At 37.9% G+C, this 12,505-nt stretch overlaps 2 protein-coding genes across 3 annotated transcripts in view; one reads left to right on the top strand and one right to left on the bottom strand.

Annotated features, from left to right (window-relative positions):
• TWF2 (twinfilin actin binding protein 2) overlaps positions 1-12,505 on the bottom strand; it is a 609,681-nt gene that overhangs the window by 118,023 nt on the left and 479,153 nt on the right. The gene's annotated exons all lie outside the window — the stretch shown is intronic.
• WBP11 (WW domain binding protein 11) overlaps positions 1-12,505 on the top strand; it is a 193,072-nt gene that overhangs the window by 230 nt on the left and 180,337 nt on the right. Inside the window, exons 1-2 of one of the 2 annotated variants that reach the window (XM_053721087.1) lie at positions 277-472; positions 11,269-11,380. In XM_053721087.1, coding sequence (XP_053577062.1) covers positions 11,317-11,380 — 64 coding nt within the window. In that variant the 5' untranslated portion in view covers positions 277-472; positions 11,269-11,316. Of the gene's footprint in view, positions 1-276; positions 473-11,268; positions 11,381-12,505 lie in introns of those variants that run through there. The other variant, XM_053721086.1, reaches the window with a different exon arrangement.

Raw genomic sequence — 12,505 nt, 5'->3', positions numbered from 1 at the left:
AAACTGCGGCCTTGTGTGTTATACTCAGCACTGGCTCTGGATTAGCGATTGGATGGCGGTGCGGTCTGTTGCTTTTCATTGCTCTCAAGCTTACGGGAAGGGTCGCTAGGCCTCAGGGCCCTTATACTAAGTAAATAAACCCTCAGTATTTTATATTCCCAATAAAGGTCTGTTTTCTTGGTTTTTGGTTCTTTAGCGACCTCTAGTGGTTAAGGGGGTTACCACATGCAAATGTACACGGAGTCTTGTTCCTATACTTTGTGTGGTAGCAGTCTATTATATAACAACCTGTTGTAAACGAATTTAACTCTTTATTGCGGTTTACGTCTTGAGTGTATATTTTTGCGTGAGTCTTCGCACGGGGGAATTATACTTGTAGTTTACCTGAGTCTAGTTCATTGCGGAAGTACTAGTTCGTTGCTGTTTGAGTTCTAGATGGTAAAGTGAGCGGCGTTTTTGGTTTCTATAAAAGGTAAGGACGTGAGTAGAGATGAGGTTATTGTCTTTGGTAACCGATAAGTATTTGTCATACGTATATTTTATAATACAAACTTTACAGCTAAATCACAGAAAAGAATAATATTTGTGTGTACAGAGAAACTGCTGCTGGCAATAGCACACTACTGAATATTGTGGGAATGGTTGATCTATGCTGGGGTTGTCGCCTTTATTTCAGTCCAACGCTCTAACAGAGTACACACTTTATACATATGTACAACAGCACATAAACACCATCTCACACATAGATACACTCTCTCCCCACTCTCTCCCCACTCTCTCCCCACTCTCTCCCCACTCTCTCAACACTCTCTCAACACTCTCTCCCCACTCTCTCCCCACTCTCTCAACACTCTCTCCCCACTCTCTCCCCACTCTCTCAACTCTCTCCCGCAACGCACTAACACGCGCTCTCTCTCTTTTGCAACGCACTAACACACGCGCACGCTCTCTCTTTTGCAGCGCACGCTCTCTCTTTTGCAACACACTAACACAAGCTCAGAGCATGCACTAACCCATGCGGGCACATACTCTTACCGATCTGCGCATGTGCTCCTTACCGCGCACTAACGCTTTTTTTTTTTAACCACGTGCACTCTCTCTTTCACACCGACACACACAAAGACATACAGGGTTAACCAACCTTGCCACAGTCGCTAGTTTATCAGTCTAGCCACTCCAGGCAAGCCTGTGACTTGGTTCAGTGGGTGCAAGGGTTATCAAACACTCTAGTCTGTACTAGACCTAGAAAAATGCCTAAACTCCCCTTTAATGCCACCCACACTAAACTATCTCTGCTGCCACCACATTAAGATTATTATATGGGAAATCCTAAAAAAACAAACAGACTAACAGATTAAACATTCCAAAACACATTTTAGCACAACGTAATCTAAAAAAAACAGTACTGTTATTACCAGTCTATTAAGTAACGTGGTTCAAATATTAGACAAAGGCAAAATCTTAAAGTTATTTTATTATGAAAAGGGGTCACAGTGCATGTATATAAAAAATAATTAACAAATACATAAAGCAATACACAAACAAAAATGATAAATATAACAGAACTTAAAACTGTACTAGTTTAGATATCTGTGCATCAATGATGTATCTGGCTGGGAGCTAGCTTGTGAGTGCTGGTTATGCATGTATGCCACTTGGCTCACCAGATGTTTTCAGCTAGTATTGCTTCTCTGGAGCTGACATTAACTCCTGCTAAGGGTTAAACACGTTATCAAACACATCATTGAGCTATTAAACACTTTATAACATTCATGTCATTTTAAAAAGCTTTAACCCCTTAACGACAGACGACGTATGCCATACGTCCTCAAAAAAAAAAAGCACTTAACGACCGAGGACGTATGGCATACGTCGTCGGTTTAACAGAGCACTGGAAGCGATCGAAATCGCTTCCAGCTGCTCTAACAGTATTGCAGGCTTGCCTTGAGGTCTAGGCATCCTGCAATACTGTTCCCGAGTGCCGGGACCGGATTGATCACTCCCCCACGAGTGATCACTTCCGGTTTCGCTCCACGTGGAGCCCGGCAGTGTTTCAGAGCATCGGAAGCGATCGGACACGCTTCTGATGCTCTGCTTGTGTGCTACGTGCCTCGGTGGGTCGAGGCACTTAGTTGGTTATTAAATAATAAATTAAAATAAAAAAAAAAGCCCAAATAGCCCCCCCTCCCCCTTCACTAGGCATCCAAGATGGCGATGCCCAGTGCATCATGGGGCCTCTGGGGGTGTCCCTAGCCTGCATCATCATAGGGGCAAGCTAGGGTCACCCAATCTGAGCCTCCCACCCTAAAAAAAATAATAATAAAATACCCCATTTGTCTGATCATGTCAATATTTGTAAATATTGACTATGATCAGTGTGGATCTCCCTCCCTCTCCTCACTTGCCATTTTGTTGGAGAGAGAGAGAGACCTGTATTTAGCAGAGAGAAAGATTTATTTCTTTTATTTGTTAAAAAATATAGAACCAAAGGCTCTTTTCAGAGCCATTAACCCCTAGCTTGCCAGTGATCACTATATATCACTGGCAGTAGCATAGGTGCACTTTTTTTTTTGCTGCATTTTGCTGTCTGTGCATTTTTTTAGGGGTTAATTTTGTTGTTGTAATTTTTTAAAAACCCAAAGGCTCTTTTCAGAAACATTTAGTTAATTTAATTTAATTTTCAGAGCCATTAACCCCTAGCTTGCCAGTGATCACTATATATCACTGGCAGTAGCATAGGTGCACTTTTTTTTTTGCTGCATTTTGCTGTCTGTGCATTTTTTTAGGGGTTAATTTTGTTGTTGTAATTTTTTAAAAACCCAAAGGCTCTTTTCAGAAACATTTAGTTAATTTAATTTTCAGAGCCATTAACCCCTAGCTTGCCAGTGATTGCTATAAATCACTGGCAGTTGCATAGCTGTACTTTTTTGCTGTCTGTGCATTTTTTTAGGGGTTAATTTTGTTGTTGTAATTTTTTAAAAACCCAAAGGCTCTTTTCAGAAACATTTAGTTAATTTAATTTAATTTTCAGAGCCATTAACCCCTAGCTTGTCAGTGATCGCTATAAATCACTGGCAGTAGCATAGCTGTACTTTTTTGCTAGTTAATTTAGTTAATTAATATAGTTAATTTAATTTAATTTTCAGAGCCATTAACCCCTAGCTTGCCAGTGATCGCTATAAATCACTGGCAGTTGCATAGCTGTACTTTTTTGCTGTCTGTGCATTTTTTTAGGGGTTAATTTTGTTGTAATTTTTTAAAAACCCAAAGGCTCTTTTCAGAAACATTTAGTTAATTTAATTTTCAGAGCCATTAACCCCTAGCTTGCCAGTGATCGCTATAAATCACTGGCAGTAGCATAGCTGTACTTTTTTGCTAGTTAATTTAGTTAATTAATTTAGTTAATTTAATTTTTTTAGTAATTGTTTTCTGTGACAGATACAAAAATGTCACAGAAAAGATATAGTGCTGAGGAGGCGTATGCCATCCTTGCGTCAGAGTCAGATGCCTCTATTTCTGACTCAGACCCCAATTTTGACCCTGCCATGTGCTCAGATACATCACTAGATGCAGTCTCAACTGATAGTGATGTATCTGTGGCTGCTAGCCCCCCTGCCAGAAAGAGGCGTGTTGCTGCCATTGCTGCTGAAGAGTGGGTAACGCCTCATCTCCAGAGGCCAGATATCCCACCCTTCACAGCAAATGCTGGCATAAATATAGATGTGGCAGTTTTTAGCCCCCAGCAGTTTCTGGAAGTGTTTCTGGGCGATGATATATTGGGGAACATTGTCGCCCAAACTAATTTATATGCCCATCAGTTCCGTGCTGCAAAGCCTGGAACATATTTGGCAAAGCAGCAATGGGCCCCCATCAATGTGCCAGAATTAAAAAAAATTCTGGGCATTGACTATGCTGATGGGCATCATAAAGAAACCCTCCATTCGCTCCTACTGGAGCAGTAGCCCCATCTGCTCTACCCCCATTTTCTCCCAGACTATGTCGAGGAAGAGGTATGAAATGATTCTGCATTTCATGCACTTCAGCGACAACAGCCTGTGCCCCCCTAGGGAGCATCCCCAATTTGACAGGCTGTATAAAATCCGCCCCCTGATAACCCACTTTTCTGCCAGGTTTGCAGAGGCTTATACACCTGGAAGGAATATATGCGTTGATGAATCCCTAATGAAGTATAAGGGAAGGCTGGGATTCAAGCAGTATATTCCTTCCAAACGCTCCAGATATGGGGTAAAGGTGTATAAGCTCTGTGACAGCGAGACTGGGTATACTCAGGCCTTCCGGGTGTATGAGGGAAAGGATAGCCACCTTGACCCTCCAGGTTGCCCAGAACATATGGGAACCACTGGCAAGATTGTCTGGGACCTGATATTACCCCTAATGAACAAAGGGTATCACTTGTACTTAGACAATTTTTATACAAGTGTCCTTTTGTTCAAGCTACTGTATTGCTTTGATACAGTAGCTTGCGGTACAATTAAAAAGAACCGCGCAGGTTTCCCAGGACAACTTGTACGCACCCGGCTACGAAGGGGGGAGACCTCAGCTCTGCGCCAAGAGGAGCTGTTGGCACTTAAGTACAGAGACAAGAAGGATGTATACCTTCTTACCACCATCCTCACAGAGAGGACGGTGGCGGTTTCTGTACGTGGCAGAGCTGAGATCATAAGGAAGCCAGTGTGCATCAAGTCTTATAACCGGCATATGGGTGGGGTTGATCTGGCTGATCAGCTGCTGCAGCCCTACCTAATTATGCGGAAGACAAGGGCCTGGTACAAAAAGGTTGCAATTTACCTAATGCAGATTGCAACCCACAACGCTTTTTTGTTGTTCAAAAAAGCAAACCCCAGAGTTAAAAAAAACTTTTTTACAGTTTCAGCTCCAGATTATTACTGGGATTTTGTACCATGATGCACCTGCTCCCCGGGCGGTGATGGGAGAGAGCAGAGTTGGGGCAACTCATTTTATTTTTAAAATCCCCCCTACTGCCGCAAAGCAGAAACCACAAAAAAAATGCAGAGTCTGTACCTAGAGGGGGAAGAGAAGGGACACCATATATCACTGTCCTGATTGCCCTGGACAGCCTGCACTCTGCATTGGGGACTGCTTCAAGCGGTACCATACAATAGTCAATTTTTAAAAAAATAAATACATTTGGTGTTATATATATATATATATATATATATATATATATATATATATATATATATATATATATATATATATATATATATATATATATATATATATATATATATATATAATTTTTTTTTTTTTTTATGTTTACTGTTAGATGGGTTTTTTTTTTTTTTACTTTTACTGTGCCAGATTTTTACATTTCTATTTTTTTCTAAAATTGGGCCTGTTATTTTTTTTTAACCAAAACCCCTGTCAAACCTATGCATGGGGGACATAGGTGTTCTCAGGGTGCCTTGCAAAAAACAACCTGAAGTATGTTTTTGTAATAACTTACAACAGTCTCTCCTAAATCATAGTCAAAAAGCAATGTGTCTGTAAAAATGAAAATTGAAAAATTACCACCATACACTTTCTCCAATTTTTTGGGCTAAAACGGTTGCTTCAAAGGCATCAAAGCACACCATATACAATACCTTGGGGTGTCAACATTTAAAAAATATACACTTTCATGGCAATAAATAAAAGTGGGGTATGCGATAGGCCACAAACTAAAGATAGGCCTATCAGAAGAAATAATCTCATTGTTAATAACTAAAATCACAAGTCATAAATTTGTAACATAACCTTCCCAAAATCCTGGCAAACCTATGCATGGGGGGCATAGGTGTACTCAGGGTGCCTTGCAGAAAACAACCTGAAGTATTCTTTTGCAATAACTTACAACAGTCTCTCCTAAATCATAGTCAAAAAGCAATGTGTCTGTAAAAATGAAAATTGAAAAATAACCACCATACACTTTCTCCAATTTTTTGGGCTAAAACAGTTGCTTCAAAGGCATCAAAGCACACCATATACAATACCTTGGGGTGTCAACTTTTCAAATATATGCACATTCATGGAAAACAAATAAATTGGGGTATGTTAAAAGACCCCCCCAAAAAGACGATAGGCAAAGAAAATATGTTAAATGTGAAAAAAAATCACAAACGCATGTCAGACATTTGGCATTGCACCCCCCAAACAAGCCACCAAACCTATGCATAGATGGTATCACTGAACTCAGGAGATGTTGGTGACCACATATTGATGTCTTCTTTGGTAGTAACACATAACAGGAGCTGTGAATCCATGTCTAAAGTACAATGTATGTGAACAATAACACAAAAATATGAATGCCCAATAGTTTGACAAAGACTAGTGGTTAAATTAGTGCATGGAAAGTGTTAAAATACCTGCATTTGAAATACCCTAGGAAGTCTACTTTTCAAAAATATATGGTTTGATTGAGGTAAATTACATTGGCCGGCTTCAGAAATGTCTTAAATAGGACATGGGTGCATGGGATGTGAAAATTCAAAGTGGGAAAAAATGGAATGGGCTTCCTAAAAATAAGGCCTTTTAGCCCCCAGAGAACCCAACACACCTATACATGGGTGGTATCACTGTACTCAGGAGAGGTTGTTGAACACATATTGAGGTGTTTTTTGGCAGTAACACATAACAGGAACTGAAAATCCATGGCTAAAGTACAATGTGTGTGAAAAATAACACAAAAAAATGACTACCCAAAAGTTTGACAAAGACTGGTGGTTGAATTAGTGCATGGAAAGTGTTAAAATATCAGCATTTGAAAAACCCTAGGGTGTCTACTTTTCAAAAATATATGGTTTGATGGGGGTAAATTCCATTGGCCAGCTTCAGAAATGTCCCAAATAGGACATGGGTGCATGATGACCGATGTGAAAATTCCAAGTTGAAAAACTGGAATGCGCTACCTAAAAATAAGGCCATTTAGCCCCCAGAGAACCCAACACACCTATACATGGGTGGTATCACTGTACTTGGGAGATGTTGTTGAACACATATTGAGGTGGTTTTTGGCAGTAACGCATAACAGGAACTGAAAATACATGCCTAAAGTACAATGTGTGTGAAAAATAACACAAAAAAATGACTACCCAAAAGTTTGACAAAGACTAGTGGTTGAATTAGTGCATGGAAAGTGTTAAAATACCAGCATTTGAAATACCCTAGGGTGTCTACTTTTCAAAAATATATGGTTTGATGGGGGTAAATTCCATTGGCCAGCTTCAGAAATGTCCCAAATAGCACATGGGTGCATGATGACCGATGTGAAAATTCCAAGTTGAAAAACTGGAATGCGCTCTCTAAAAATAAGGGCTTTTACCCGACACACCTATACATGGGTGGTATCACTGTACCCAGGAGATGCTACTGAAGACATATTAGGGTGTTATTCGGCAGTAACCCTTAATATTATCAGTAAATGTATTCTTAAATTGCTATTTGTCAAAAAATCAAATTATTTTTTTCCCCCCCCAAACTTTGGCATAGATTGGTGGTAAAATGGTTGCATGAAAAAAGTCAAAATACCCCAAGTTTAATACCTTAGGTTGTCTTCTTTTAAAAAATATATACATTTGAAGGGTTATTCAGGGATTCCTGACAGATATTGGTGTTACAATGTAACTATCGCCAATTTTTAAAAAACATGGTTTTGAAATAGCAAAGTGCTACTTGTACTTATTGCCCTATAACTTGCAAAAAAAGCAAAGAACATGTAAACATTGGGTATTTATAAACTCAAGACAAAATTTAGAAACTGTTTAGCATTGGTATTTTATGGTGGTTGTAGATGTGTTAGAGATTTTGGGGCTCAAAGTTAGAAAAAGTTTTTTTTTTTCATTTTTTCCTAATATTTTATAATTTTTTTATAGTAAATGATAAGATATGATGAAAATAATGGTATCTTTAGAAAGTCCATTTAATGGCGAGAAAAACGGTATATAATGTATGGGTACAGTAAATGAGTAAGAGGAAAATAACAGTTAAACACAAACATCGCAGAAATGCAAAAATAGCCTTGGTCCCAGATGGTCAACAAATTGAAAAGTGGCCTGGTCACTAAGGGGTTAAAGGGACATTGAACCCAATTTTTTTCTTTCGTGATTCAGATAGAGCATGACATTTTAAGCATCTTTCTAATTTACTCCTATTATCACATTTTCTTTATTCTCTTGGTATCTTTATTTGAAATGCAAGAATGTAAGTTTAGATGCCGGCCCATTTTTGGTGAACAACCTGGGTTGTCCTTGCCGATTGGTGGATAAATGAATCCACCAATAAAAACATACTGTCGAGTTATAAATAAAAAAAAAAAAAAGCTTAGATGCCTTATTTTTCAAATAAAGATACCAAAAGAATGAATAAAAATTGATAATAGGAGTAAATTAGAAAGTTGCTTAAAAGTGCATGCTCTATCTGAATCTTGAAAGAAAAAATTTGGGTTCAGTGTCCCTTTAAGTATTTTGTGTGTTGAAAACATTATAGGGACTACATATTAGAGGCTAATGTTGATTTTTTTAAATTTATTTTTTAACATAATTTGGCAGTATGTATGGTTTTTTAGTAGAAGTACTGCAATCTGGTAGATCAGGTCTCAACAAATCCGGGAGCTACTGGCTCTTAACATTTTAAACTTGGCCCTTAACTTTTTTTGGTTATTCTCTCTCTCGCTATATATCTCTATCTCTCTATCCTATCTATCTACACAAATACCGCTGTTTAACTCATAAAAGTATGTCTGGCTATTAAATAGTCTTACTGGCTCCTTCATTATAAACATACTTGTCGACCCCTGAGTAGATGCTTTCTCTGTTTCAGTAATGGCTAAAGTCGCATGCAGATGATAGGCTCATTTCCCTCTTCTCTGTGCAACAGCAGATGGTATATCTTGTCTGATTTCATTTGTGTGATCGTCAACATTGACACAGTGATAGTTTATAGCAAGAGCATATTTAAAAATACAAGTATATTGCTGAAATGATTCAAAACTGAATCGCACCCTTGTGTATTTCAGCTTTGGTAGCCATTTTCCTTTAAAACAGCATTTCTCAACCACAGTCTTCAAGTACCCCCCAACAGGCCAGGTTTTCATTGTAGCTGAACTAGAGCACAGGTGAAAGCAGGTTAGTAACCATGGTTACAGATCAGCTGATTGTTTCATCTGTGCTCTAGTTCATGAAAACCTGGCCTGTTGGGGGTATTTGAGGACCGCGGGTGAGAAACACTGCTTTAAAAGACCATAAAAGTGCAAAAAGAAAATGCTGTGATATGTTGCAGCATTTTATTTTTCCATTGCTTACACAGAACTGTGTGCTTAACCCTATGCAACTCCAGAGCAGCCATACGCTACTGGGAACTAACTGAACACAGTGGGTGAGCCAATGACAAGAGGCGTGCGTAGCTACCAATCAGCTTGCTCCTGAGTTTACCAAGGCATGATGTTTTCTACAAAGGATACCAAAAGAACAAAGTAAAAGTGTTAATCTAAGCAAATTGAAGCCTTTTAGGTTTGCATTCTGTCTGAACCATGACAGTTTCATTTGATTTTCTTTTTAGGTGTGGCAGAAATGTTAGATGCTAAGATGAAAGGGAATCCTTGACATCCGCTTATTATGATAAAATGTTTAGTTTAGCATAATGAAAGAACTTTGCAATAATAGTTTCATTTATTTATTTTGTCCCCTTTGCATGTAATTTTATCTATAATTGCTAATTCTTAGAACTTGATATGAACCCTGCCAACTTATCAAGGCTAGCTCTGCTACACATCTATTTAAAAAAAAAAAAAATTATCAGATAACTGCAAAACAATATGCTTTGTGTCTAACCTTGTTTGAAGACTAAGATTGACCCCTCCAGATTTGACTATTGAAACATAGTTGCAGTAAAAAGGATGTTAATTTGTTTATTCTATAGCAACCCAACATAAATGTCCTGTAATTACAAGGTGTTTACTGTCCCTTTAAGGTCAGGCTTGCCGAAAAAACACACAGCAAAACATGTTCTGTCATCTATCTAATGATCGCCAATGAGTATTTTTTTATGCTAAAATTTGGTGGTTGAAGAAAAATGTTCAATGAATACGTCCTGCAGAATGTGTTTTTCCCCCCCAGAGTTTACTAGATTTCTTATATAGAATTCCTTCAAAGCAATTGTTCCTATTACCAAGAACCCCCACATAGCACAGCTCAGTATCCTGTATCAGCTAAATTGTTTCTCAATCTCTTTTAAAGGGAAGGTAAAGTCAATATTAAACTTTCAAAATTCAAATAGAGCATGCAATGTTAAAGGGACAGGAAACAATTTCTTTCATGATTTGGATAGAACATACAATTTCAAACAACTTTCCAATTTACTTCTGTTATCAAATTTGCTTCATTATCTTGTTAGCCTTTGCTGACGGCACAGCATTGCACGACTGGGAGTTAGCTGAACACATCTAGTTAGTCAATCACAAGAGACAAAGGTGTGCATGCACCAATCAGCAGCTAGCTCCCACTGATGTAGGATATGTGCATATTCTTTCTCAAAAAGAGATATTAGGACAATAAAGCACATTTGAAAATAGTAGTGAATTTAAGTCTCTTAAAATTACATGCTCTATCTGAATCATTCGTTCACTATTGAGTTTCCTATCCCTTTTTAATCAACTTTCCAATTTACTTCTAATATCTAATTTTCTTCTTTTTGTATCCTTTGTTGAAAGCATACATTGGTATGCTCAGGAGCAGCAATGCACTACTGGGAGCTAGCTTCTAATTGGTGGCTACACATATCTGCCTTTTGTCATTGGCTCACCAGAAGTGCTCAGCTAGCTCTCAGCAGTGTGTTGCTTCTCCTTTAACATGATACGCAGAGGAAGATACAAATTGTATAATAAAAGAAATTTGGACAGTTGTTAAAAATTGTATGCTCTGATTAATCAAAGACAAATGCTCATATCTTTAATTCCTTTTGGTATGCTTACATGTTTTTGTTTTTATCTGGCTTCTTTTTGTAGGTTTTTTTTTGTATTGAGCGCCATCATGATTTAACTTAGGTTTTCCTTTTTAATCTCAAAGTAGGAGGCCAATTAGGAACATACAGATAAATTACAGGAAAAGAAACAAAATAAATAAGATCTACAGCTTTTTTTTAAACTTCTGTATTATCTTAAAAAAACCTGTGTTTATAATGTGTTTATCCCAATGTCTCTTCTGTCTTGTTTACATTATTAGATAATCCTGCCCATGTCTTGATATATTTCAGGTTACAGTTTTTTCCGTGTCTAGTGGGTAGTAAGAAATCTGCCTGAAAATGGGGCGAAGGTCAACGTCCTCCACCAAGAGTGGGAAGTTCATGAATCCCACTGATCAAGCACGTAAGTGGCTTCTTTTTTTAAGCTTCCTACCGCAGAACCCTTAAGACAGTTGCCGTTAAAACGAAGTATCATGTTGTTTTTACATTCTTTCAGAAATTGACTTTAAATGACCGTCTCTAATTCATTAGTGGATGTAATTTTACAACTATTGATCCTGCACTACTGTGTGCAGTGTTAATACAGTAGACGTATTGCTCGGCTACCGTGAAGCACTGCTGGTCCCAAGTGGTACCCGCCGCTGACCCAATCAGTAGTGCTAGTTGTAAAATTACATGCTGTAACAGGTTTTTTTTTTAAGACTATTATGTTTTTGTTTTTTTTATTTAGAATTTTTAGATAGTTTTACTTATTCGTTAACTCTCATAAATACAATGTCATTTTGTAATGCTGAACATATACACACGTTTAAACTGATGATGGAAAATGTATGTTCTTTTTAAATATTCATGCAAATGTCACACAGTGTTAGGGGCTCAGCTTCTCATGTGATCATACCAAATTTATCAAAGTGGAAGGAGAATATAATACAGGTGGCCCTCGGTTTACAACGGTTCAATTTACACCGTTTCAGAATAACAACTTTTTTTTTCCAGTCATGTAACTGCTATTGAGAAGCAGTGCATTAATTAAAATAACCAGTAGATGGAGCTGTCCGCTTGTGTTGCAGCCAAGCAAGCTGAAAATAATCAGTTTAACCAGACCTGAGCTATCGAGCAGATTTTAAAGGAACAAGATCTTCCTGTCATTAAATCAGTCCAGATTGGAATGCATAGAAAGAACTGTTTGCAGAAAAATGCAAGTGAAGTCTGTGTTGTGTGATTATTTTATTAGGTTTATAATGCTGTTTAGCAAATGTTTTTGATCATTTAACTTAGTGTTATTATATATTCTGTGTTGTGTGATTATTTTATTAGGTTTATAATGCTGTTTAGCATTTAAAGTCTTCATTTCAAAGCTTTAAAAATAATGTATTAGGTGTTACTTATGACAGTTTTGAGAGGGTGCTGGAACCTAACTCCCTCACTTCCCATTGACTTACATTATAAACTGGGTTTCAATTTACAACGGTTTCTATTTACAACCATTGCTTCTGGAACCTAACCCCGGCATAAACTGAGGGCTACC

Source organism: Bombina bombina, chromosome 7 (assembly GCF_027579735.1).
Source record: "Bombina bombina isolate aBomBom1 chromosome 7, aBomBom1.pri, whole genome shotgun sequence".
Taxonomy (NCBI): Eukaryota; Metazoa; Chordata; class Amphibia; order Anura; family Bombinatoridae; genus Bombina; species Bombina bombina.
This window is presented reverse-complemented; position numbering and strand designations above follow the sequence as displayed.